This window comes from Chelonus insularis, unplaced genomic scaffold (assembly GCF_013357705.1).
Source record: "Chelonus insularis isolate UGA/USDA-ARS -01 unplaced genomic scaffold, ASM1335770v1 contig_83_pilon, whole genome shotgun sequence".
NCBI lineage: Eukaryota > Metazoa > Arthropoda > Insecta > Hymenoptera > Braconidae > Chelonus > Chelonus insularis.
The window spans coordinates 69,480-97,471 of record NW_023276771.1 but is presented as its reverse complement, the minus strand read 5'-3'; the positions used below and the strand labels follow the sequence as shown (position 1 = coordinate 97,471).

Genomic DNA, 27,992 nt, shown 5'->3' with positions numbered 1-27,992 from the left:
TATATTGAATCGAAAGGTCGTGCCGCATAACAGTAAACACACGTATTGAATGAGTTGTATAAGAAGCGTCTGACGCAAATTTTTTTCTTCAAGAACTTTTTATTGAATCTCTTGTGAAACATGTCTGAGGCATATATTGATGAGTACGAACATTTCAACTACGACTACGATAAACACATTTTTACTGGACACGGTGGTAAACAACGTAGTAAACGCGAAGCAAACGAGCACACAAATCATCCAGACCCTTGTGGTCATTCTAGAAAAATCGCTACGAAACTAATGAATTCCGAACACAATAAACGACAAATTGTGAAGAATAAAGCATAATAGACTGCCGTTAAAGGTAATCAAATTTAATTAATAAAATTCTACGATAAATATTTTATTCTAAAGTCATGACACTGCCAAAATGGCAGCCAAGGTCGTGGAAATTACGTCGCAATTTTATGTTTATTGACATTTTGTTCTATTTTTTTTGTTACAGTCGTGTTATTTGTGAGTTCATCTCCTTCGTAACGGAATCTCGGCTGTGAATAATATAATCACAAAACAACCTTAGAAGTACTCATAAAATATATTATAATAAAAAGAAGAAGGAAACATTGCTGATCATCCGCTACGAAAGCTGCCTGAACAAGCATTTATTCACGAATCATCGCTACACCTGTTTAATCATTTTACTTACGAGTTCAACGTTCATCTACTCAAAATTAATATTAGATAAACATTGACTTAATTTTTTAATTTTCAGTATAATTAATTAATTTTTAAATTTCTGAAAATAATTGTAACATTAAACAAACACAATCCGTGGCCATTTTCTTTACCAGTTATTATTATCATACTTTATACATTAGTGAGTATTGTAGAATATCTTTTTTGTATGACGAATAAATCAGGAATAGTTTTTACTCAAGTTATTGATGTACAAAAAGTATTACTTCAATAAAAATTGATTAAATCTTGGTTCTTTTCATTGTATTTCAATTTTCCGCCTGCTTTATATTAAACTTTTTTTTTCACTTCAAACGTAGCATTGACAAATTTTTTTGCTTCAAAATAAATAATGGTTGCGTTATTGAGCAGTTAATAGCAAATAAAAACAAAAATCAAACTTTAAAGTAATAAAACACTCGTATTAATACAACTATTTTCTTTTATCAAAATATAATTGTATAACCAGAAAAATAATAGATTAAACGTTATTTAAGATAAGCTAACTCTTGAAGTATAATCTCTCATAAAACACTCTAAAAAGCAACATTAGAATAAAATTTATTACTGAATCTAGTAGTGTCTTAACAAAATAATATAATTCAATAATAGATTAATAAATATAGACCAGGTAAATAACATTAGACTTATATGTATATATATATATATATGTATTTATATATTTTTAGTAAACATGTTTCAAAACTATTTTGAAAACATAGTTATCATTACATAAAAAAAGTAAGAGACAATGTAACTATAATAAATTATTATTTGATTACATTGTTAACAATAACATTTGTAGTTTAATTTAGAAAAATATTTTTGAACTCGAGTACTGTAGTTAATAATACTCTAAAACTTTTTTTTAGCATTGATTCTTACTGTTCATTAATTCTTACAAAATTTAAAACCTATAAGAATACAGAATTTGTGATTGAAAATTCATTAGTAAAGCTTATGGACTTCTGGTTCCAATTTTTGTTTCAGTATTCCAGAAAGAATAAATTCTGTAGTAACAACTGGCACTTCAATATTTTTTGGAATTTTTTTTACCATTTCTTTAATTTTCGGGATATCAATATCACAACCAACAATCACTGTATTTGGAATCCAAAGTCTTGGCATTCTTATTAATGATTTTCCACCTGCTACTTGTATCATATCTGTAACGATAACTTAATTTAATATTTATGAAGATGTTTTGAAAAACTATTATTTACCTTTAAGGTCCTTAATGCTAGGATTAACAATTTTAGGAGTAATGATGAATGTATATCCCAGTAATAATAAACCTTCACTCGATTTTTTTAAACTTTCACTCAATTTAAAATCAAATTTAATTTCTGATATATCATCCTTCAAGATATATTTATCCGTATCCAAAAATTCATCTTTTTCAATACATTCATCAATCCATTTTATAGAAACAATTGGAATACTTCTAGAAATTGCGCAAATAAATTTATATGTTCTTCTAACTTTGTCGGTAACCAAAACAGTTGCTTTTGAAGGTTCATCTGTTACTGTTCCACCTAAAAATTAACACAAATAACATTAAACTACACTTACTTCGTAACTATGAATTGTAACCTGTAATAGTATTCTTGCATTGATTTTTCAATTTGAAATAAAAAAATTCAAAGCATGATCATTTGTATTCGAATAAAGATATTATATGTATTTTCATTTAATAAGTTACTTCAATGTCCTACAACTAATGATTTTCGTGATTAAAAAAAAATTAAATCAAATTAATATAATATTAACTCTTGAATTGTTATTTATAATAATATCTAATTTTGAAATTTTTGGGTGTATAACTTTGTATTGTTAAAAAGATCTTATTCTTATACATTCCTAAAATTAGAGAAATCTTTTATTGTCAATATACTGCTTTCTCTCTCTCTCTCTCTCTCTCTCTCTCTCTCTCTCTCTCTCTCTCTATTAATATTGAACGAACAATCAATTGTATTCATATTAAGGCGCCTCGAGCGGAAATATATAGATATATAAAAGTATATGGACCTTTGCGCACGAGTTTTAGGCAAATAAATAGATAAAATAAGAAAATATCTATAGGAAAAGATTCGCGCAACAACAATTTATGGAATGATACGAGATAAGGACGATTAGTTGAAGAATAAATAAAATATCCGAAATTAAAAGTCTAAAGCGATTTGACAGATTGTTTTTCATATTTCTAACTCTTACTCGTTTACATATGGCCGACCAAAATCTGGTTACCCTACAATTTATGATTTATAAATCATTCGTTATTTTATAATTTGAGAAAAATTTTAAGCTCTAATATTATATATTACACTTACCTAGACTCTTTATTGATTCAATATAATCTTCAGGATTTATTCCAGTAAAAATAACACAATACTTATGAACTTGGAAACTCTTACGTTTAGATTCTTGGCGCAAAGAAATATTCAGACTATTGTCTAGTCTTACAACTGGTTTTTTCTTCTTAGAATCAATTAAAGACTGTGATACATCACAAATAGCCTTACGTTTTTCATGAATTTTTACTTCTTTAGATTCAGAACTAGAATTATAACCAGAGGTAATTACTTCAGAATTTAGTTCTGGTTTTGAAACTTGACTTTGATTCATTTGCCCTTTTCGTTCTGGTGTCTTTTTTATTCTCTTTTGATCTGTAATTGAATTGTAGATTATTTTTTTTTTTGTTAACAAATTTAAAAAACTAAAAAAAGTATTTGATTGTTAATATATTACCTAATTCAATTTGTTCATCTGACTTTGATAATTTTCCACTATTTTCTGATGATTTTTCTTTCTTATCATATTGTGAGAGCTTAACAGTCGCAATTTTGGTTTTTTTTCTATTGACCTCATCATTATCATTTATTTTATTATCACATTGTATAGACAAAACCAATTTTTTGGTACCGCTACTTTTTGAGATCATTTTTGGTTGTTCTAATACTTTTTTTTCATTGTTTGGAATATCTTCATCTGATGAATTTAGAGAAGCATGACTACGTGGAGAAAAGCCAGCGCCGTTTAAATTAACTTCTGGTAATCCTGTTAAAATATCATCATTCACATCGTTTGTTTCCTTATGATTTATAGTTTCATCAAGTCCTAAAAAATAGTCATTTCAAAGAATTTACTTTTTCATATGATTATAGTATATGCACATTACTTGAAGCAAAATTAAAGCTTGGACTATTTTAACCATTACAGACAAACAAAAAAAATTCCAAATATATAATAATGAGTATAAAATAGTATTACTACCTTGACAATCGAGTCTCTCACAAACTATAGCTATCCCATCAACAAATCCAGATAGACAAGGCTCATCGTTCTTTAAACCGGAAGAATTTTTCTGATATTTGTTACTGCGTTCTGAATCAGAACTATCTTGACTGTCAAAAACTGCTTTTCGCTTCCTTTTGAAGTTCAAATGAGCAAAATAAAGTTCTTGAGATTCTCCATCAACACGAGAATAATTACCCAATGTCTCTTTCTCCTTTTTCTTCGTATTTTTTCCATTCTTTTGACCACCAAATTTCTGAAAAGCAATATTATCTACTACTGTATCTACATTATCGGATTTTTCGGGAGTTTTTAAAATATCTACAAGTTGCTGAGTTAGAAGCTGAGTTGGTTCAACCATATCGTCATAAGCTACTTCACCAAACATACTGTCCAAATGTTTTAATACTACATCGTTATCCTCGTAATTAGAAGTGTGAATTTCTTGATTCTTATCTTTTTTATTTTTAAATCTATTTTTTGTACTTTGATTTAATGATAAATTTATTTTGTTCATTGAGATAGGAGTTGTTAAAGTATACTTTTGATCTTTATTATCAATTTTTTTTTGTGATAAATATCCATTTTCATCCTTTATATGATTGATTTCCTCATCATTTTCATTACTTTCATCATTATTCTCAATTTTTGATATTTCCTGAGATTCTTGTTGAAAACGATCATCATTACAACCAATTTTACATGATGAACTTATTCGCCACTCTGCACAATTTTTTGAAATTTTATTTTTTTTCAATCTCAAAGTTTTTAATGGTTTCTCATTAATATCACAGTCATTGTTAATCTCATTTTCAATTTGAATTTCTTGTTCTTCTAGCATATTTTCTGTCATAGTATCATTTTCGAATTCTATCAACTGTGTTGATTCATTATCATAATTATTACTCAAACCTTTATTATTTTCTTCATCATTATTTTCAGAAAACTCATCAGCTTTTTGTGTTTCTAAAATTTGTGTATCAGCTGATTGAGTTGTAAGTTTCAACACTTGTTTTCTTTCAGGAGATTCAAAATCATTTATTTCTCGTACCTGTGTATCTATAATTTGAGTTTCTAATGAATAAGTTTTACGTTCAATTAAATTAACTTTTTGGGTTTCTATTAAGACTTGAGTTGCAATTATAGATTGAGTAGCCGCTAAAAAATTTTTTTTACTCATTTGTATCAGTGTAGGAGATACAATTCGTTGAGTAGCAGCTTCATTATTATAAGAATTTACTTGAATGTTAGAATGAAGATTCGATGTTGTTGGTGACATAATCTGATTTGGTGTCATATACATTTCATTATCACTATCATCTACAATGTTATCTTCATTTTTAGCACCGAGTGATTCTGAAATTTCATCTAAATCTACAAGAACTGGACTTCCAAAATTTCTATTAAATAAATGAACGTCATTGTTTATATTTTCATTATTTAAATTCATATCAGTTATAACTTCACTATTAGTAGTAATATTTATATTACGATTTCCATTAGAATGTTCTTTTTGCAAAAAATTAGAAAAAACGCCTTCATCATCAGTTTCAGACTCATCATCTGTTTCTGCTACAATTAAGCACGATTGATCAGGTATTAAAGTTGATGAATTTTGAATGTTTTCAACTGCTATTTCGTTTATTATCGGACTTGATTGGTTTTGAGATGCATTATTAGACTTATTATTACTAGAAATATTATTAATACAAACCTTTTTATTGGTGGTCATAATCTCTTCATTTTTATTACTTCTTAAGACCATATCAGTGACAGGTACTTTATCTTGTTCATGTTCCTCATCACTTTCTGCAACCATTTCAACTTTTTGAAACGGTGCGTTTAATACTTGTGTTGTTACATTCTGATTTTTAAACTTACTTGATTTCTCTTTCGACTGTTGAGTCTCGGCATCATAAATTTCTGTTTTTTCTTTCCTAATATTCAAAGGTTGGAATCTTTGTGTTGCCATATTGTACACGTTATTATTATCTTGATTTTCAAATTCATTTCGTTTTTGTGTTTCGATGTCATAAATTTTTTTATTATTGAATTTTTGTGTCATCGCATTTTCCAAATCATTATCTTGTTGGTTTACAGAAATTTTTTGGGTTTCAGCATCATAAACTTGATCATTTTGTTCACTTGCTAATTTTTGCGTTGAAATTTGGCTTTCATCTGTATCGTTATTTTTATCACGATATTTTTGTGTTTCTTTATCAAAAATTTCGGATTTTACTGATATGATGTTTTTTTTTGCCTTTTGTCTATTATCCGTAGTTATATTTTTTCTACCAGATTGTTTGGAATCATATTTTTGAGTAGCACATTCATGGATAAAACTCTGACTTTCAATAGATTTATTAGTACGTTGAGTTTCTTCATCATATATAGATTTATCTGATTCATTAATGTTTATTTTGTCATTATTGCTAGTATCTTTTGAATTTATAGTTCGATTAGGTACTAAAGGCTTAACAAAAACAGCTTCTGGAGTCTCTTGTGTCCCCAAAACTACAGAATCATCACTATCACCGGTGGATGAAGTATTAGGTCTTGATGAATTTTTATTTGACTCTCTTCGTAGTTTTAATCCAGGTTCAGGTGTTGAAGGAATAATAATTGATTCATCATCTCGTAAACGTAAGTATGTACCATTTAAAATACCAAATGTTAATTTGGTACCATCTAATAATTGGTAAAAACGATCAGGTTTTAACTTCTCCTGAAAAGAAAATTTATATAATGTGTTATAATATTATCTTTATAAATTTAACAAATTATTGTAGTTTTCTAATATTACATTTGTTATTTTAAAATTTTTATAACTTTAGCATATTAGTAGAGCCTATTAATTCATTTTATTTCAAATTTTATTAAACTAACAAAAATTATCATGTTAAGATGTGTAAAAAATAATAGATTTTTGTTTTTACTAATTATCATAAAGTATGAATTATTTAAATTAAACTATATAAATACTTTACATCGTTCATTCGTGTTTTATTAGTTGATCGTAAGTCACAAATGAAGGCATGTTTTGCATCAGCTTCAATTTCTGCATGATACATTGAAACATTCTGTAAAAGTAAAATAACAAATAATGATTTATTAATTTATTAAATTACTGATAATACTATTAAGATGTTGACAATTTTATATAAAGCCAATATTTTTTAAATGTTCTGAGAGGTCTAGGTTAATAATGATAACTTTCAAGTTATCATAATAGAAAGTTCACAATATGCCATGATTAACTTCATAAATCAACGTAAATTTCGTTAATTACTTGTATTTTATTAAAAATAAATGTTAAAATACATAAAATTTATTCATATCATTTATTTTATTATGTAATTAATTAAATTTATCATAATAAATAATTGAAAGAGCATCAACCCCAATAGAGATAGTGGTTTACTATCATTTTAAATAGTGGATAACTTAAACTTGGCTTACTATATAAAGGGATAAATAAAAGACAGACCTACAGTGGAAAACAGTCAGAGTTTTCGAAATGAATCAAATTCTTTTGATTTGTTTCTTGCCTCTGGCTTTCGCTACTTTGGACATCGATAAAACTTCAGATGGTCCAAAAGTGATAACTCCGTTGGGAGGAATTCGAGGATTTTACGATCATTCACTTAATGGTAGAAAGTATATAGCTTTTGAAGGGATTCCATACGCTAAACCACCTGTTGGGGAACTCCGTTTCAGAGTAAATATCAAATCCATGTTATTAATTTTATTTATAAATTGTCGAAATAAATGTTTTCAAACTATTTATTTATTGAACTCACATACTTTTATATAATGTATTAACTTATGAACATTATTTAGCCTCCTCAAAAGCTTCCAGCTTGGAATGAAGACATAGTTGCAATTAAGACAGGATCTCCATGTCTTCAATATATTCATACTCCTCTGGATGCAAAAGAGAGAATAGTTGGGTCTGAAGATTGTTTATATTTAAATGTTTACAAACCAGTTCTTGAAAGTGCTAAACCCTTACCGGTGATTATTTGGATTCATGGGGGAGCTTTCCAATGGCATATGGAAGCTCGTGATGGTCAATTTACCAAGCCAGATTATATTATGGACAGGGATGTCATCTTTGTCACTTTCAGTTATCGTGTTGGTCCTCTTGGTGAGTAATTAGTTTATTGATATTTATTATTTAATAACAATTTATTTATTACTTTTAATCCATTATAGGATTTTTAAGTACTGGTGATGAACATATTTCCGGTAACATGGGTCTTAAAGACCAGAATATGGCTATACGTTGGGTAAAAGAAAATATCAAAGGCTTCGGTGGAAATCCTGATGAAATCACTCTTTTTGGATTAAGTGCTGGAGGTGTTAGTGTTCACTATCAATATTTATCTCCACTCAGCAAGGGTCTTTTTAAACGTATGCTTAACTGTTTTAAAAATAGACTCATTAATGTATTTACTTTTAAAACTTTTGAAAACTTTCAATTAATTTTCCACAATTTTTTAGGTGGACTTTCTTTTAGTGGAAATGCACTCAATCCTTGGGCTATAACTGAAGCTGCTCCAGAAAAAGCTAAAAAATTAGCTTCTATCGTAGGCTGCTCAACTTCAAATGTTGAAGAAATGGTGAAGTGTCTTAGAACACGACCAGCACGACAAATCGCAAGAGCCGATATGGACTTTATGCCTTGGTTTTTTAATCCAATGACTCCATTCGGGCCTGTTGTAGAAAAATCAACTGCAGAATCTCCATTTATCACCAAAATACCAGCAGAAATTATTATGGATGGAGAAGCTTACGATGTTCCTTGGATTACTGGTGTAGTTCCTGAAGAAGGACTTTATCCCGGAGCTGGTTAATTAATAGTTTTTTATATCAAATTGTTTTTTTTTTCAATTTTTTTTCAGTAGTTATACTTTTTTTTTTTAATTGTTCTATTAGATTTCTGTGCTGACAATGTTGCTTTAAAGGAACTGGATGCTCGTTGGGACTCTCTTGCACCATTCCTTTTCGATTACAACTACACAATTCCTCTTGGAAAACATATTGAAGTTGGACAAAAATTAGACAGTATTATATTGGAGATAAGCCAGTTGATAAAACAACTGCTTTATCTGTCGTTCACGCGATCGGTGATCGTCTATATGTGATGGGTAGCTTGAAGGCTGTTAAACTTATGTCTAGGGCTAACAAAAGCCCCATTAAATATTATTACTTTACTTACAAGGGTGCGGAAAGTTTGGGACCTGCTATGACTAGAACTAATATGGACTTTGGTAATTAAGTATCTTTTAATAATAAAATAATTGAAAATTAACAAAATTCTTCTCAAAGAACTTAGTTATAATATTATCTTAAACTATTTTTAGGTGTTGCTCACGGCGATGATCCTTACTACGTCGTCGGTTCTCCATTTATGAATCCAACTACAACTTCTCAAGATCGAGCCATGCAACGACAATTGCTTGACATATGGGTATCTTACGCTATTAATGGGTACGTATAAAAAATAAAAAGCTTATAATTAATTAAAAGTTATTGATAATTTAAGCATAAAATATTGCTTATTTTAGAACACCAAATGTCGGTCTTGACTGGACTTCAATCAATCCATCTCAAGATAAATTAGTTTATCTACATATTAAAGGTCCAGGAAAATTAGAAATGAACTCTGAAACCAACTTTGGTAATATTGAATTTTGGAACAGCATTGATTTTGATGAAAGCAAAGTCAATGGAAAACGAGTTGAACTTTAGTTATCTAAATGGAATATTAAGTTATGTTTTTTTGTGTTTTATCTTTCGAGATATAATTTTTTTTAAATCAATTGCCATAAATAAGTAACGGAAATTGTAATAAATAAGAAGTTCATATTGTAATAAAATAATAGTACATACATGATCATTAATGCAAATATCATTATCTAAATGTCTTCCCACTTTGTTGATTCCTTCAAAGATCGGATATTTTTTGTTTCCCACTGTTAGAGTCGCAACCTTAACAAAAAAAACGTAACAGAAAATATAACGCAAATATTTATCATGCAATCAAGAGATTTTAATTTAACTAATTATAATTTTTATAAAAATTTATTAATAATAGATAATTAAAAGATTACCTGATATACTCTTTTTGGTGTTTTTTGCAATGATTCTGATGATCTTGAAGAAGAACTATCGTTATCGTCTAATACTTGAGTAGATGGGGAATCCATGTCGTTCGAATTACACTCATAAACAATTATGCAGCAGTAAATTTTTATATTTAAAAAAAAATATTCATTGAAATTTGCCAAATAATAACATTAATTTAACTCATTTACAATGATAACATCAAAATAATTCTATATTACACACGTGATAATAACTTTTTAGCGGCGTCGTTGTTTGTTTTGAAGTGAAATTTCTATCAAATACATATTCAATCATGTACACTACGTAATATATAATATATATATATACAATAATGTATTTTAATATACCGGTGACTTTTATAAAAATGCTCCTTTTTAGTATATATCGACAAAATATATGTATGAATGTATATTTGTTACGCAGGTATGATTTTTTTTTTTATATTGAGTTTCCAATCTAGAATTTTTTTTAACTTCGGCTAAACTGAAAAAAGTATAAAAATTAAGATAACATTAAAAATATTATGTTTTAGTATGTAAAAAATTTCTTTTTCGTATTAGTAGGGTACAAAGTTATGTCGTAATCAACAACAATTAACAGAAATTCGTTAAAAAGTGAGTAGTTAGTTATTTATCTTGCATGTCTCGGTATTAAGATGGCCGTGCAAACATGATAATAGAAATTTATAATTTATTAATTTCTTAAGAAATTTTCATTGATTATTATTATTTACGGCAGACTTTTCAACCGTTCTAATAATAAAAAAAATTATTTTTCATACTAAAGCATCATATTTGGAATGTAATCACAAATTTTATAGCTTTTTGAGTTTAGCCAAAGCTTAAAAAATTCTAGATTCGAAACTCAATGTAAATAAAAATCATACTTGCGGTCGGTAATTGTTCTCCAAGGATACACCAGGCATTAATGAAGCCGAGTGTACTGATTGTTATGACGCCGTTTAATTCTATACTTTGTAGTAAACGTTGCCAGATTTTAAACGTTCTAATGGCGGTATAGATAGCGGAAATACTAGATTGAATGGTTGGGATCAAGTAATAATAATAATAATTTACATGTTCAATTTTAAACTTAAATATTTATTTTAAAACCTTGGTGACTTTAGTTTTTATTTATTTTGAGAAATAAAAAAAAGAATATATTTAGTAAATTTCAAATTTTTGATTTCAAGTTATTTTTTGCAACATCCCAAGTACTGTCATTTTCTTCAGGATTAGGACATTTCCGGTAAGCGTAACATAAAATTGAAGAGAATGTTTTACACTAACATTCATTTTCAAATGGCTGATAAAGTACATATACATGGTTTTTAATCATTGCAAAATAATTAATAACGTAAAATATTCAAAATTCACAATAAATTTTATAAAATCATTTCTGTGAAAAATATTTTTTAGCATAATTGCTTACTCAGTGTATTGCTTTTTCATATAGGGGATGAAAAATTTTTCAAGAAACCAACGTTTTTCTTACTGCATTGTAGTTTCGACCTTACCGTTCTGTGGTATATGTATACATATATTTATTCGTTCGTTTTCTACCTGCTTCTAACCTTCACTCTTATAATGTTTTACAGCCAGTACAATAGAGAATCCTCAGAAGACTGATTTTTCGAAACATCTAGTACTTACATTATAATAAATATATAAAAATGTGTATGTACAAGCGTCGATCTTATTGTGAACAAGTGTATTAATGCAATGTCCGATTCGAATTTGGATAAACAGGACACATTGAGTCCAAATCTTTCAAATAATTTACGAAGATTTCGATTTCAGAAAAAACCAATTGAAAAACTCAAAATGTGTAAGTTTTTTTTATTTCATTTAAAATTTTTTCTTTTTCTCTACATTTGAAATATAATTATTATTCTTTCCTTTAGAATTGCTATTTTTGGCCTTATTCAAATGTTTGGTGAACAAAGTCATTATTCTAAATCATTATTCACGTTTGTAACCCTATTTTAATAAGTCGTTGACTTTTAAAAATATAAAATATATAAAAATTTGAATATTATTTTATTCATCAAAAATATTATCCTTACGAATAGAAAATTTAAAAAATGTTCAATGAAATTAAGAAAAAATTATTTGTTTTCAGCTGATGACGATAGTAATCTAGTAGGCTCAGATACTCAAATCCGTAGAAAAGTAGTAAATCGCATTGAAGACAGTGATAGCGATGTAGGATCACCCATCAAGTTGAAAACATCCGACTCAGATGGAGATGAAACCAAAGAGAAGGATAGAAAATTGCAGTACCTGATTAAATTACATCCAAATCATGACACAGATGTAATAGTTTAATATATATATATATATATATATATATTTACATAAAAATGTTTTTTTAAAAGAATAAATATTTATTGAAAGAAATAGTTACAATATTATTGTTAATATTTTATAGAAAATTCAAGAAATATTAAACAACACCAATTGGGATTTGGATCTAGCAAAAAACAAGTTACAAAATAATAAAAAGAGACCATTAAAAAGTTCTCACAAATCAAAAAACAAAAAGCCTAGAAAAGATTATGATGATGATGATGATGGTGATGCTGACTCTGATGAAGCTACTTATAAAAATAAAGTTTTTGATAGGTAATATACAATTGATTTTTCTGTCAATGTAATGTTTTAATTTATATAATATGTGTTCATTTTAGTGATGAAGATTCTGATGTAGAGATATCGAATGAATTAACAGGTGATAAAAAAGCAGTATTAAATTTCATGCAAACTGCAATGATGTCAGAATTACTACTTATGAGTCAATGCTCTCAAAAAAAAGCTCAAGCAATCATTGATTCAAGACCATTCGAAGACTGGCGTGATTTAATAGAAAAATTTCAACATACAAAGTATCTGGATACAGAATTACTTAATTCAGCACAAGTTTTATTAGCTACTCGATCAGCAGTCGATAGTTTGATGAAAAAATGTCTCAGGCTTTCGGCAAATATGGAAAAAGCTGTAGCTGCTGGTGCTTCTATGATAAAAGAACAGCCAAAAGCTTTGGCTTCTGGCTTAAAATTAGCTCCTTATCAAATGGTTGGCCTTAATTGGCTAGCTGTGATGCATTCTCAAAATGTTAATGGAATTCTTGCTGATGAAATGGGTTTAGGAAAAACTGTTCAAGTTATTGCTTTTTTAACATATTTAAAAGAAGCTCAATTAATTGGAGAGAATGATGGTCCTCATTTAATTGTTGTTCCTAGCTCTACGATAGGTAAATTTTTACATTAAAAATATTTTCTCTTAATACTAAAATTATTTATCATAAAACTTTTCTCTTTACAGAAAATTGGAGTAATGAATTAGAACGTTGGTCACCAAATTTGAAGGCAGTTCAGTATTACGGTTCTCAAGAAGAAAGGAAAGACATACGAATGGGTTGGCGCAACGGTGATCTCGACGATGTTGATGTAATTTTAACAACCTATAATCTTGTTAGCAGTACTCCCGAAGAACGTAAATTATTCAGAATTATGCCAATTACGTATGTTATTTTCGATGAAGCTCATATGCTAAAGAATATGGGTACTGTTCGATACACAAATCTTGTGAGGATTAATGCCAAGCATCGAATCCTTCTTACTGGAACTCCTTTACAAAACAATCTTCTGGAACTTATGTCTCTTCTAATTTTTGTTATGCCGTCGTTGTTTGCAGGAAAACAAAATGATTTGAAGAGCCTGTTTTCTAAGACTCCAAAACTTGCTGGAGATAATCGAGATAAGCCTCTTTTTGAACAAGAGCAAGTAAAAAATGCTAAATTAATCATGAAACCTTTTTTTCTACGTCGATTAAAATCTCAAGTATTAAAAGACTTACCGATCAAGACTGAGAAGATAATAAAATGTAGTTTAGTGAAAAAACAACGAGAAATGTATAAACAATTGATGGTACAATTCTCAGAAGCAAATTATAGTGAAGATTCGGGAGTTTCCATGATGATGAAATTGAGAAAGCTTGCTAACCATCCATTACTTATGAGAGATTATTATGATGAAGAAAAAGTTCATGCAATGGCTAAAAAATTATCAAAAGATCCATCTTATAAGCAGAAAAATTCTCAGTATATTTTTGAAGAACTTGTTTTACTTTCTGATTATCAATTAAATCAGTTGACTAGAGTTCACAAGTGTCTTGCTGGTCAAGGATTACCTCAAGAATTAATTCCTATATCTGGAAAGTTAAAAACTCTTGATGAACTATTACCTCAGCTGAAAGAAGATGAACATAGGGTCTTAATTTTTAGTCAATTTACAATGATGTTAGATATCCTAGAGGAATACTTGACAATTAGAGGCTACACATTTTATAGGTTTATATTCGAATACTTTTCTGTTCCAACTAAATTTATAGATATTAAAATTATAAATACAATACCGGAAATAAGAATAAATTTAACTTATTTTCAGATTGGATGGTCAAACACCAGTGATAGAAAGGCAAGCTTTGATTGACGAATTTACACAAGATTCATCGATATTTATCTTTCTTTTATCAACTAAAGCTGGTGGTCTCGGTATTAATCTTACAGCAGCAGATACTGTAATTATTCATGATATTGATTTTAATCCATACAATGACAAGCAAGCTGAAGATCGTTGTCATCGTGTTGGCCAAACTCAGTTAGTTTTGCTTCTATATCATGTTTACTTATAACTTATTATCAAATTGAAATAATTATTTTCACATTTCATCTACAGACCAGTAAGCATAGTTCGATTATTAGGAGAAGGTACGATTGAAGAAGAAATGTATCAGATTACACAAGAAAAACTAAATTTAGAAGCACAAGTTACTGGTAACGAAGGTAAAAAACAAGTTGTATTATAATCAATTTTTTAAAATCAAAACCGCATTTTAAAATAAAAATTATCTTACTTACAGAAACAGAAAATACTGATAAAAAGAGTGTTTTAAGATTGCTCAAAATGACTTTAGGAATTGATCTCAACAAATCACAATCATTGTCACCAACAAAAAGTCCAAATATATCAGTTAATGGTTTTCATGGATAAATTTTCAATTTTACATTTTTTACAAATTTTCAATAATACATATGTGGCTAGCTCACTAGTGGGAAAAGTAATTATCTTAATGTGTGAAACACTATTTTTATGAATTGGATTATATGTTAACTTGGGATAAATTTAAAAATAGTCATCGACAATTTAATAATTACAATAAACTTGTTTGTGAGATATAACGTGATATACGATCAATAACACTCCAGTAAAATTTATCAATTTTTTAACACTTTTAGGTTTTTATACATCAAGTAAATGTAATATCAAATTCACAGTAACGTATTTATCGAATTACTCATTAAAAATTGCATTCCATAATTTATTGTACATTTGTATAAATTGTGAACATTTCTTTCACAATAAAAATCATTTTCAAATAATTAGCATTGTCTAAAAAAACTATTCATTACTAAACTTCCCTGAAATAGACGAAAGTTTTATTTTGAGGAAAAATATACAAAAGATTAACATACATTTTAAAAATAACAAACAAATATTTATTCCATGAAAAACAATTATTATACGTGCATGTATAAATTAACAAATTTCATCGATTCAAATTTGAAAAATTCCATGTAATTTTTACTAAGAAATATAAATTTAAGGTAAGGTATTTCGCTCGCTCTGGGCCGTATCAAAAAAAGAAAGACCCTGGGCCCGGAATTAAATTAATTTTTTTATAGAATATACATACTAGCTTTCTCCATATTAATTATTTTGTCTTCGATTATTTTGAAAAACACAAAAAGATTCAAAAAAGAAGGTTAATGCCTATTTTATAGGAGAGTTTAGACTAAAATTATTAACAATAACTTATTCTTTTAGGAATGGTACGATAAAACTTAATTTTTCTTTTTTGACAAAATATTTGGTATAAAAGCATTTACAGTATATACATATAATTTTTTTATGAAAATTTAAAGAACCGTTTTTGAATGAAAGTTAAAAAACCTAATCTTGTAGTCAATTATCATCGATTTAAATGGAGAGAAGAGTGAACTTTGATTTCGACTAACTCGAGTTCTAAATGATGAATTGATTTTTTTATGAAAATAAACTTTATTTTCTAATAATTTTTCATTCTAATGTAATAAAAAAAACCTTAAGAAAACTAATATCGATCGAAATACCTTAAGCAATCAATTATATTAATTCAATAAAATCCGTTGCATGATTATAATATGTGAAATAAATAATAAAAACTAAAAGTTCTCTTTAACGCAAATTAATAACTCTTCTTTATCCTCTATTCGTTTCTTTAACCCTTCGTTGGTCGCGCTATGAGGGAATCGCCGCACTTTTTAGTAATTGTATAATTATCATGCAACTAAATGTCATCAATACAAATGCACCGAGCTATTCCTAAATTACACTTTTAAGAATCGAGTGGACCCGTCAAAATATTTTGAATAACTCATATTTATTAAATAATTCAATTCTTAATATCAAAAATGAGTCGATTCACTGACAGAAATTTTTTCCGGTGGCGAATTATAGAATTTCCTTGTCCCCAGTATAAAAGTGATAGGTAAAAAGTTTCGGAAGGCAGGTAAAGAAAGTACCTGGAATCAGTAAAACTTCGTTTTAAAATGAATAAAAAAATACTGAGTCTAAATACAGAATATACCCACTCCTGAGTAGACTACAAGCGGTTGAAGAAGTAATAAGTATACAAGTTTTATGAAAATAAAGTACTTGTCTTTAAGTAGTCTTTCTACTTGGAATCAGTATAATGTGAGCCAATGTATTTGTATATCTCAAGTAGGTAGATAATAAAAGAAGATTACAAAGTTTCCTTCAGTTGATAATATAGTTTTCCTTACACTGAGGATCTTCCTTACTTACCACAAGTGTATTTTATACGGAGATCCCGTATAAAGCGTACTTATGCTAAGTATAATGCTGTTTTACACTTCAAAAAACCATGTTCTCACATTATGAATCCTTTTTTATTAATAAGAAAATACTTGTTACTTGATTCAAGTATGTCAATTCTTCACTGCAAGTATATTATATACTTAAATTAAGTATACGAAGTACTCATGCTAAAATTTTTTTCTTATTAATTTAAAAATTTCAAAATATAAATAATCATATTAATAATAAAAAAGTTACTGTTATACCCATTGATGAAAAGTAATCTTATAATAATTACAACAATTACTGTTGTACTTTTAAATACGTGGAGCTGCTACACTTACACTGGGCAGCAGCTCGAGATATGAAATATGCAACAATATTTGTTGCACTTATGAAAAAACTATGATTATCTCTATGATAATGATTATAATAATAATTATAATAATTACAACACATTACTGTTGTACTTTTAAATACGTGGAGCTGCTACACTTACACTGGGCCTGTTAAAAGTCTAACTCGTAATATAGCGCTCAGAGCGCAATTAATTATTAATTATTATTAAAGATTCTATAATCAATAATTTATCTCTGAGCGCTATATACGAGTTAGACTTTTAACAGGCCCAGTGTAAGTGTAGCAGCTCCACGTATTTAAAAGTACAACAGTAATTGTTGTAATTATTATAATATTATTATAATCATTAATTCATAGAGATAATCATAATTTTTTCATAAGTGCAACAAATATTGTTGCATATTTCAATATCTCGAGCTGCTGCCCAGTGTAAGTGTAGCAGCTCCACGTATTTAAAAGTACAACAGTAATTGTTGTAATTATTATAAGATTACTTTTCATCAATGGGTATAACAGTAACTTTTTTATTATTAATATGATTATTTATATTTTGAAATTTTTAAATTTAATAAGAAAAAATTTTAGCATGAGTACTTCGTATACTTAATTTAAGTATATAATATACTTGCAGTGAAGAATTGACATACTTGAATCAAGTAACAAGTATTTCTTATTAATAAAAAAGGATTCATAATGTGAGAACATGGTTTTGAAGTGTAAAACAGCATTATACTAGCATAAGTACGCTTTATACGGGATCTCCGTATAAAATACACTTGTGGTAAGTAAGGAAGATCCTCAGTGTAAGAAACTATATTATCAACTGAAGTAAACTTTGTAATCTTCTTTTATTATCTACCTACTTGAGATAAGACAAAATATTGCTCACAAAACATCAAGTAGAAAGCTACTAATACGTACTTCTTGTCATAAACTTGAATATACTCTTCACCGCTGTAGTTATGAGTGGTTATCGATGAATCATATTTTTTTTATCATTTAAAACGAAGTTAACTGATCCAGGACTTTGTACCGCTTCCGAAACTTTTTACTATACTTTTAACTGGGGACATAATTTATATTGCACGAAAAAATTTCGTACTTGCATCAAAAATAATATTATACTCAAATTGAGTATATTTTGTGTTTGCCGCTAGTATACTTTCTAGCTATCACATTTTTTTCTGTCAGTGTACATACAAAAAATTATTGTTTACGTCAGTCCGGCATTAATTCATCTGTAATTTGGTACCTAATTTTATAGAAATAATAGTAAATTGGCAAAGAAATTAGAAATATCCCGATCCCATGTATTTAGATAGGGGGAATCAGTCGCCTCTCTGACTTCAGCTGGTAATTTACTTTACCAACAATCAATTTTTAATATCAACCGTCGGTAATTTTTCAATTTAAATGCAGTTACTATAGTGTGGGGGCCAAATGTCGCTTGGGGATATTGTTCTTGTTCTACAATTTTGATTGGGCTCTTTGTAAAAGTTATAAATAATTTTGGTAGTTTTATAATTGTATATTAAATTATTTAATTATTATTTATTATGTAATTAAAACGAGTTTAGTTATTTTTATCAATTTTCCTTTTAATTATAGTTTTACTTATAATAATAATAAAATACAGTGGACTTGATACTATGAAGGGATTTTTATTTTTGAAACTTTTAATATGGTCGGCCTTCTGCTCTTTCCTACTACCCTATGGCACCCCTCGTTTTCACTTTTATATTGGTAAAAATATGAATGAACTATTAGCAAAGGCTTTTCAGTGCCCGTAACATCATTTAGATTTTTTTTGAGTGCTTTGTGAAACCATCAATGCGCATACTCATTATCATCGACAAATTACAAAATTGGAGGGAGACGTAAAGTTGCTCCATCCAAACCATACTACAAATCTTAAATGGTTATGTGGAATAGACAATATTTTTTTGATACTGAACCTCTTACAATTTATCTTTAATTTTATTTATCTCTTGTGTTAAATGATGTATATATTTCAAAAGTAGATTTTTAAGTTCTGTACTAACATTAAGTATTACTTCTTTTATTTACTAATATATTTTTCATTTATTTCATTTTTTGAAAATGAGTTTATGGGTTGATAAATACCGTCCGATATCTCTAGGAAAACTGGACTATCATGTTAATCAAGCAGAACAGTTAAAAAATATGGTAATCGATATTTTCATCAACATTATTAATTGCAATTAATAATTATAAACTGGTTTAGTTTTGTTCAAATGACTGTCACCGGTGTAAATGAAATATATGATTACAGGTTGAATAAATATTTATTGTTATTAAATTTACATTCATAACAGATCCAAAAAAGTGATTTTCCTCATTTGCTAGTTCATGGACCACCTGGTGCTGGAAAGAAAACTCGAGTCATGGCTATTATACGCGAACTTTATGGTCCTGGCGTTGACAAGACTTCGGATGGAATCGATGCAATTTGAGGTAGCACATTTATCGATATTTACTATATTAAGGATACTTTTATGTATCTAATCTAATAAAATATATTTTTAGACGCCATCAAAGAAAAAACTTGAATTAATGACAACTAGTAGTAATTATCACATTGAAATAAATCCTAGTGATGTTGGAATTTACGATAGAAGTGTTATTATGGACTTGGTAAAAACCACAGCTCAGACCCATCAAATTGACATTAATGGTCAACGCGATTTCAAAGGTAATGTAATATATTGATTAATATAAATCAATCAATATTTTAGAAATTATAATATTTTTTAGAATAAATTTCGTTTTTTTATTATCATCCAGCATAATAAAATTATACTATCAAAACTTACAATACAATTTTATTTTAGTTATTCTTTTGACAAATGTCGATCACTTAACGAAAGATGCTCAACATGCGCTCCGACGAACTATGGAAAAATATATAACAACTTGCCGATTAATTTTATGTGCTAATTCAATATCTAGAGTGTTACCAGCAATTAGATCACGTTGTCTAGAAATCCGTGTACCCGCACCTTCAATCGATGAAACAAAATCAATACTTATTTCTATAGCGAAAAAAGAAAATTTGAATTTACCAATGAATTTGCACAAAAAATAGCAGAAGCCAGTGGACGGAATTTACGACGAGCTATACTAATGTTTTGAAACATGTAAAGTCGAATCGTAAGTTGGACTCCACATAATAATTTTTAATAATTATTAGATTGTAATCTAAAATTTGATCTATCAAAAATCAAATAATTTTTTTATCTTTATCTTCATGATGAATTCAAGTTCATTCTCATTATTTTATATGTCATTTTTACATGATCAATTAATCAGCTTAAAAAATCAAATACTAAAATATTTTATTATTAATTTGAATTTTTTATTCCTAGATATCCATTTACTGTAGATCAACAAATAACCCAACCGGACTGGCAAGTATTATCACTAAAACTGCTGCATTAATGGTGGCAGAGCAAACTCCAAAAAAACTTTTAGACATTCGGAGTAGGCTGTATGAGTTATTAACTCATGCTATTCCATGTGATTTAATATTTAAAGGACTTCTCAGGAATGTATAAGAAATTGGTGATTTACAACTAAAGTCTGAAATAGTTTCAATTGCTGCTGAATACGAGTACAGAATGTGTCGTGGTTCGAAAGCATATTTCATCTTGAAGCATTTGTCGCAAAATTTATGGCCATTTATGAAAAATTCATGAATATGACTATGGATGATTTTGAATAAGTAAATATAAAAGAATTTTTGGTATTATCAATAAAAATTTAATATAATTGTGCTATTTATTTGTATTTCCATATTCATAACAATCTTGAGTAATTTCTATTTTCTATAAATAAATTTAATTAATGATAGTATTATCTAATTATAATGATAATGAATCATTTAAAATATTGCTGATATTATTAGTGCTGTGACAACTGAAGTTCCTAACATCGTCCCATCCTGTTTTATATACATGGTTCATAGATAAAAATATACCTATGTCCCAAGCCTGTTATATTGTAATTTATATTAATATTAATATGTAATTTAACCGATTAAAATATTCTAAATAGATCATCATAACTTACCAAATGTCTAATTCCATTAAAAAAATGATACATCGCTGGCCATGCGATAGCAAATTTTGTTAAAAATACTATGGGTACGGGCAAGCAAAGTGCATGAAATGAATCAATAAAAAGATTTACTCCTCCCGGAACAAAAAGTTCAGCTGAAAATTATTTGATTTTATCACAATGTATTTTCAAATTAAATAAGAAAAAATGTTATTCTTACTTAATCCAGCTCCAATGGCATAAAATGCTAAAGCCATTCCAGTACCTCGATGGGTAATAGAAAGCACACTAGTTAACTGAGGTTTATAAATGGTCAAATGTGGTGACATTGGCCGTTTTAATCTTTCATTTTTTTCTGCATGAGTTTCACATACTGGTGTTGTAACTCCTCGTAGTAGAGTTGAAGAAATTCTTGGAGCACTGTCAATAAAAGTCATTAATACGAACAATTAAAATTGTTACATTACTTTTAATGAGTTTATTTATCATTCTATTTACTCAAATAAATGTTCTAAACTTATTGTACATAATATTAAATTCTACTTGAGTGAATTATAATTGATTGAATAACCAATTTTCAATTTTATCATGAATTTTATAATGAAGTGTTCTTATGTTCAATTTAAATTAAACGAATCAAAACATTGTTAACTAATACAGTTTTTTTAAAAATAATTTTAATAAAAAATATCTTGTTATATGATTTAAAATAAGCCGATAAAAAAATACTACATGGCTATTATTAATGAAATATAATAATATTTGAAGTAGTAGAAAATACCTTTTTATAAAATTCTCTATCAATAAAATATGGATATAACATTATGTATACAAGAATCTTACCATAAATTAAGAAGTTTTTATGTCCTAAAGATATTATATTTCTTTGCCATAATAATCTGAAAAACGCAAATGAATATTTTTTTAAATTATTATGTAGAATCATGTATAAATATAAATAATGACATTTTACCTTGAATAACACAAGCCATTTTTGCATACGTGTGTATTATAATTTTTATTTTTTAATATATTGAATATCTAGAATTGGAATACAAAAAGAATTGTTAAAAAATTTATTACATGAAAAAAAAATTAAAGATTGGATCTAACTATGTATTAAGCTAATAAAATTGAACTAACCAAAAAGATACCAAACGAGACTGTTCCTACTTTGCCTTGTTAACACAACATTTACATGAGTGGGAATAAGTGTCTTTTTTGGTTATAGTCGAACTGGACAAAGAGGTACTATAGTATATGGAATAGTGTATAGTATATATGGAATTCAGACGGGTGCCATAGAGTGTCCCGAATGCCCAGAAATGTCTACGGCATCATTGTTAACAAAAATGAAATACCCTAGCGTTTAAAATATACACTAACTATTATGAAAGAGTTTTTCTTCTACACTCGACATTCGATAAAAAGTAGTGAAAGTAAAAAATTTCATTTTGTCCAATTGTTACGATAAATAATGATTGTAATTTGATAAATTAAAAAAATATATCTTGAATAAATGTAGTTAAATTAATTTTTTTACATGAAAATGATTCATTTTGTCTACATGGCATACACTAGCGCTCCTTTCAACATCTACTGCCGGTAAACTAGATTTCGTAAGGTAAGTCAAATACCAACATAAAAAACTACAAATTATTTTAAACATATTACATAGCAAATTTTCTATTTTATTACTTAAATAATTACAAAAATAAATTTAAGACGTTTGGGTTGAATTTTAAAAGAAGAAAACATCTTAACAATCTAGAAAATATTATTAGAATTAAATATTTTATTTTTAATCCACTTAATACATGTTAATTATTAATTTTAACTAATTTGTAAGAATATTGTTTAAAGACATTACCATTTTAATTAACAATAAAAATAGTTCTTTAATGTCAAATTTCTAGAACGTTTTTAAAATCAAAGAAATTAATAAGAACTTTAAGAAACTTAAAAGAAAAATTACTAAACCTTTAAATTTTTTAAATAATAAACTGATAAGTGAGAAAAATAAATTTTTGTCTTAAAAATTCCAAAAGTAGACCAACTAAAAAAACAAATTCTTTGGAGTACTTCTCCACAAATTGAGAATTTCAAAACATGTTTATAATTCTCATGTTCAAAATGACACTTTTTATTTAGAAAAACAAATTATAGAATTAATTAAGTCGATCAATGTGTTGTGGAACAGCTCTACAGATAGGACACACTAATGCTTGCTCATCTAGTTCTGCCAAAGCCTCCAGTATCTCCAGGCAATTCCAACAATAAACTTTATGTCCATAAGGTTGCATTATGTATTCAATTCTGTTCGATGAGCTTGCAACGCATTCGTTGTTTTCTTGATTTTCTATAAGAAAAATATTCATTGAATTAAAACCAAATTATTTTCTTTAAACATATATCCTTTTCGTCATCAAAAGTCATGCCAATATCAGTGAAAACTAATATAGAACCTTCTAAATTTGTAACGAAAGTAAATACCAGGATTTAGAAGAAAAAGCAACGTCAAAGTATTGAAGGAGTAAGAAGAATGACAGTATTGAGCAAGAAATAGTAGTGTAGTCAATGATGAAGCGTTTAAGCCTGTGAAAAAAGTGTATATTTGGAGAAATCATGAAAAACACTCATAACTGACTTGTATTTTTTACTATTGTAAAATTATTATATAATGTAATAAAAATCTTACCATGTCTGATCTCATTTTGTCTTGGGAGATTTTCTAATATATTTCGTTAAACACATTATTTCATTATAAGATATCTCTGGAGGATTTTCATTTAAATCTACTAATTTTACTAAAGAGAAGTCTGAATAAAGTGTTAACCCATTGAATCATATATCTTGTACAATTGAATCGATCAAATTTGATGCAACTGCTAAAATGTGTTTGTATCTATTAAATTGTTATCAAGTCTTCTCCATAATTCTCTTAAATCAGTTGATTTAGGACAACAGGTTAAAGATGGTGCAGATATATATCTGTTTTCTCCTCTTTCTGTACGATCAAGATCTCGATGAGTTGATTGCATCCATTTAACAATCATTCCACAGAACTTCCAAATATCAGGTGATTCATACAATTCGCAGTTATTTTCTTCCAATGTTTATGGGCGATGTTCGAGAAAGCCTCAATCTCTTGATAAAAAGAAATGTTGTTTACTCCAACAGAACTGATCCAATTGGAATAATAGTATTTCACGAAATCTAGAAATCCATTATTCAGTATGACCTCAGGTATAGAACTGTACAAATCGATAATACACGATTTATCTAATTTGCAGGTAATAAGCTCAAGCCTATGAACTTTTTCAATATAATTAAATGATGAGGATTTGTTACATTTATTCCTTGAATATTGTTGGCATAATCCAGTAATATCTGCACATAAAAATGATAACCTTATTATTGTTAATCTAAGAATAAACGAAAAAGAAAACGTTTATTACATTTTAAGAAAGATTGAATTATTTGAGAGTGATATACATACCATACAATAAGAAATAAATAGTCCTCGAATTTGAGCCTCGGGAAATTTGTAGACAATTCATTGTACAATTTTTTATCAAAATTATAAATACTCGATCAATGGTTATATTATTTGTGAAAAATTTTTCTGAAATATCTGTAGTAATTTCTTGGTATGATACATTATGGGTTTTTTAAATCAGATTCCAACCTATTTGGAAGCTCTGTAAATTAAAAATTCATTAATTTTAAATAAGATATATCACCTTTCTTCGAAGATTAACCATTGCTGGTAAGAACTTACGTGATTTCTGAATGAAATAGTCCATGCAACAAGTTTGGAAAGATCCATATTCGTAGGAATCAATTTTTGAGTCATGTCCACATAGAGATTAGTCCTGATATTGCGTAGTTTGTGGAGTACGCCAGCATCAGTGAACACAACAGCAATTTTATGTTGATATGATCGGAACGAGCTTAAAAATTCCACCATAATGTTCCCTCTATTATGCATAAATAATTTACTGTAACGCTGTCTTTGCACAATGGCGCGAAATATGAGTAATGATGGTGGTTGAGCTAGAATTCTCTCTTGTCGCCATTGAGATCATAGACGATTATATTTTATGGAATGGTACTAATGCTGATGCTTTTCGATTCCTTAAAAACATATCAAAAATCAAATTTGTGTTAAAAAATAATTAAAGATAGCAGTTAACTAAAACTTTGAACAAGTTTTTTTGAAAATTTAAAAAATGATGTTTTAATGATTTCGTTACCATTTGATCCTTTATTTTTTTTATAAATCTAACAACTCTAAAGTTATTAAAAAACAAATTAATTAAATAATGCAACTCTCATTTCAACGTTTTAGCTAAATTGCTGCTTTATTTATGATACTTAATTAGCCTAAATAAGTATAAATATTTCATGTCCCCCTTTAGTCCTGCCCCGTCTCCCCTGCACTTAGCCACGGGGCCATTGTACTGGGTCCAAACTTATGGTAAAGGCGGTCTTAGGTGGGTTGGTATAGCCCGGCCTCGTAGCAAAACTGCAGAAGCCTGTCCGTCCCGACCGTCTCGAGAATGGGTGCGTCGGTCCCAAGGTTCCCTAACAGGCGCTGCCTGGGTTCCCTTAGCCCCGAGCATTCCCTTATCATGTGGAGAGGCGTCTCTTCTTCCTCACCACACACCACCGGCTCGCGGATTCCTCTCCGCGTCCCAGCATCTTCATATGGCGTCGAATTAGCCAGTGCCCTGTGACGGTGCCCACGGCCACTCTTAGCCTTCTTTTATCCAGTTCGATCAGGTCCCTACTTACTTGAGTTGTGGGTTTCCTGATGAACGCTCTGGTGTGCCGCATCCCCGAGGTCTCCGCCCAGTAGCTGGTGAATCTTTTGTGCAGCCACTTGTCCCCCAGCGCCTTTACAAGTTCCCCGGGAGCGTTTATCTCCACTGGGCCCCTGTCACCTCCGCGCTGGCGCCAATACGGGCCAGCCTGTCAGCTTCGGGGTTTGCCGCGTATACCGCAGTGACTTGGTACCTTTAGCAGCTTCAGTTTGTTGCAGCATGCCGCTTGTTTTAGTACCCTTCTGCAGTGGTCTACGAGTTTTGAACAGGTAGCCACTTGCGAAAGAGCCGTTAAGGCAGCATAGCTGTCACTGCAGATATAGATATGCTGCCCAGTGCAATCTCTTTTGGTGATATGCATAGCGCATAACAGGATTGCGTACACCTCTGCCTGGAACACGGAAGCGTCCTGGCCCAGGGTGTAGGATTCCTCCACCCGTGGTCCCCCGCACCAGATTCCGGCTCCGGCCTCTCCCCCCTTAAACTTCGCCCCATCTACGTACCAGACAGGCCCCTTGGGAGTAAGCGATTCCTCGCCTTCCTCCAGCCAGGTCCGTCTGTCCATGAAGATGACTTCGTATCCGGGTGAGAATTCTAGCTTCCTGGGGCAGCGATCGACCTTTTTGCCACTGAGTCCCGTAGGGTCCTCCGGGCCAAGGATCGCCGCATGCCCTGCTCGAAAGCTCGTCCACTGTCTATGGCTCCTCAAGCGGATGGCCGCCCTCTTCGCTAGCACCTCCACCATCAGTTCCGGCGGAGGGATGCTCAGTAGATAGCCCATGGCCAGGGTCGGGGTCGTCCTCAACGCTCCCGTTATACCCAGCAATGCTGTTCTAGACTTCATTCAAATGCCTCCTGCAGATGTCCCTCCTGACGAAGGTCCACCATACTATGGAGACGTAGGCTAGTTGGGGAATGACCACAGCTGTGTACAGCCATTTTATTGTTTTCGGCTTCAGTCCCCATGTGGCGCTGAACATTCTTCTGCAGGTCCAGAAGGTAGCCGTGGCCTTCTTGACCTGTTTGTCCACATGTGCCCTCCAGTGGAGCTTCCTATCTAAGGTTACTCCAAGGTAGCACACTGTTTCCGAACATTTCAGCTGTTTGCTGAAGATGGAGGGAGGCCTGAACTCAGTCCTCCTTCCTCTTGTGAACAGAACCAGTTCAGTTTTGCTCGGGTTGACCCTGAGCCCCCGAACCTGGCACCATCTCTCAACGATGTTGAGGGCCGTCTGCATTCTCAGCGACAGACTACCCAAATCGTCGCCTGTGACCGTGATGGCCACGTCATCAGCGTAGCCTTGAACGCTGGAGCCCGCCTTTTTCAGGTTCGTAAGAAGTTCGTCCACCACCAGGGTCCACAGCAGGGGAGATAGGACACCTCCCTGCGGGCAGCCCCTGGCCCCTGCAGCTCGAACCTCTGTACCTCCTAAATAGACGATGGCCGTTCTACCGGCGAGCAAGTTCATGATCCAACGTGCAAGCGTGACGTCTGCTCCGAAGTTCTGAACTGCCTCACCCATAGTTTTGAAGGGTGTGTTATCAAACGCCCCTTCGATGTCTAAAAAGACCCCAATTGCCGACCTGCCTGTCTCCAGGGCTCTCTCCAGGCCTCCTACGAGGTCGTGGAGGGCAGTCTCTACAGACTTGCCACTTTGGTAGGCGTG

The 27,992-nt window shown here is 29.9% G+C and overlaps 5 protein-coding genes and 1 pseudogene across 13 annotated transcripts; 4 read left to right on the top strand and 2 right to left on the bottom strand.

Moving 5' to 3' along the window:
* The first annotated feature begins 13 nt into the window (after window positions 1–13).
* Window positions 14–586, top strand: LOC118071441 (nuclear protein 1). Its single transcript, XM_035090609.1, has 2 exons — window positions 14–346; window positions 488–586. The coding sequence occupies exon 1, from the start codon at window positions 121–123 to the stop codon at window positions 328–330; it is 210 nt and encodes a 69-aa protein (XP_034946500.1). The 5' UTR covers window positions 14–120; the 3' UTR covers window positions 331–346; window positions 488–586.
* A 922-nt stretch (window positions 587–1,508) lies between these two features.
* Window positions 1,509–10,414, bottom strand: LOC118071435 (homeobox protein 2-like). 4 transcript variants are annotated; one of them, XM_035090598.1, is made up of 9 exons: window positions 10,128–10,414; window positions 9,907–10,005; window positions 6,999–7,091; window positions 4,337–6,736; window positions 3,991–4,267; window positions 3,466–3,834; window positions 3,048–3,383; window positions 1,941–2,252; window positions 1,509–1,883 (listed from the first exon to the last, which is right to left on the bottom strand). In XM_035090598.1, exons 1-9 carry the CDS (start codon window positions 10,221–10,223, stop codon window positions 1,666–1,668), a joined length of 4,200 nt encoding a protein of 1,399 aa, XP_034946489.1. In that variant the 5' UTR covers window positions 10,224–10,414; the 3' UTR covers window positions 1,509–1,665. The 4 variants fall into 4 exon arrangements, with proteins under 4 accessions (XP_034946489.1, XP_034946488.1, XP_034946490.1 ...); XM_035090597.1 differs by having other exon boundaries at window positions 3,991–5,835; window positions 5,893–6,736; XM_035090599.1 differs by having other exon boundaries at window positions 3,991–5,820; window positions 5,893–6,736.
* Window positions 7,495–9,913, top strand: LOC118071440 (venom carboxylesterase-6-like). Its single transcript, XM_035090608.1, is given in 8 exon segments — window positions 7,495–7,729; window positions 7,852–8,158; window positions 8,227–8,424; window positions 8,515–8,862; window positions 8,950–9,063; window positions 9,066–9,284; window positions 9,378–9,504; window positions 9,582–9,913. Coding segments are annotated over 8 exon segments (1,698 nt in total). The 5' UTR covers window positions 7,495–7,528; the 3' UTR covers window positions 9,766–9,913.
* Window positions 10,415–10,901: 487 nt separating the features above from the next.
* LOC118071437 (SWI/SNF-related matrix-associated actin-dependent regulator of chromatin subfamily A containing DEAD/H box 1 homolog) lies at window positions 10,902–15,381 on the top strand. 6 transcript variants are annotated; one of them, XM_035090601.1, is made up of 11 exons: window positions 10,902–11,187; window positions 11,336–11,391; window positions 11,599–11,668; window positions 11,741–11,970; window positions 12,265–12,458; window positions 12,574–12,767; window positions 12,833–13,395; window positions 13,467–14,493; window positions 14,591–14,803; window positions 14,882–14,988; window positions 15,066–15,381. In XM_035090601.1, exons 4-11 carry the CDS (start codon window positions 11,865–11,867, stop codon window positions 15,194–15,196), a joined length of 2,535 nt encoding a protein of 844 aa, XP_034946492.1. In that variant the 5' UTR covers window positions 10,902–11,187; window positions 11,336–11,391; window positions 11,599–11,668; window positions 11,741–11,864; the 3' UTR covers window positions 15,197–15,381. The 6 variants fall into 6 exon arrangements, with proteins under 6 accessions (XP_034946492.1, XP_034946496.1, XP_034946495.1 ...); XM_035090605.1 differs by lacking the exon at window positions 11,599–11,668; XM_035090604.1 differs by lacking the exon at window positions 11,599–11,668 and having other exon boundaries at window positions 10,902–11,198.
* A 4,097-nt stretch (window positions 15,382–19,478) lies between these two features.
* LOC118071433 (replication factor C subunit 3-like) lies at window positions 19,479–21,209 on the top strand (annotated as a pseudogene).
* Window positions 21,210–21,323: 114 nt separating this feature from the next.
* On the bottom strand, window positions 21,324–21,936 carry LOC118071444 (succinate dehydrogenase cytochrome b560 subunit, mitochondrial-like). Its single transcript, XM_035090611.1, is given in 4 exon segments — window positions 21,324–21,377; window positions 21,379–21,432; window positions 21,512–21,654; window positions 21,720–21,936. Coding segments are annotated over 4 exon segments (468 nt in total).
* Between the last annotated feature and the right edge of the window lie 6,056 nt (window positions 21,937–27,992).

Coding starts and splice junctions, on each gene's coding strand:
- LOC118071437 (XM_035090605.1), top strand. CDS start 11,865: ATGTCCGATTCGAATTTGGATAAACAGGACACATTGAGTCCAAATCTT. Junction 12,459..12,573: donor ATCCAAATCATGACACAGAT/GTAATAGTTTAA, acceptor AATATTTTATAG/AAAATTCAAGAAATATTAAA. Junction 14,989..15,065: donor ACAAGTTACTGGTAACGAAG/GTAAAAAACAAG, acceptor TCTTACTTACAG/AAACAGAAAATACTGATAAA.
- LOC118071441 (XM_035090609.1), top strand. CDS start 121: ATGTCTGAGGCATATATTGATGAGTACGAACATTTCAACTACGACTAC.
- LOC118071435 (XM_035090596.1), bottom strand. CDS start 10,223: ATGGATTCCCCATCTACTCAAGTATTAGACGATAACGATAGTTCTTCT. Junction 10,006..10,127: donor CACCAAAAAGAGTATATCAG/GTAATCTTTTAA, acceptor TTTTTTGTTAAG/GTTGCGACTCTAACAGTGGG. Junction 6,737..6,998: donor ATAAAACACGAATGAACGAT/GTAAAGTATTTA, acceptor TTTTCTTTTCAG/GAGAAGTTAAAACCTGATCG.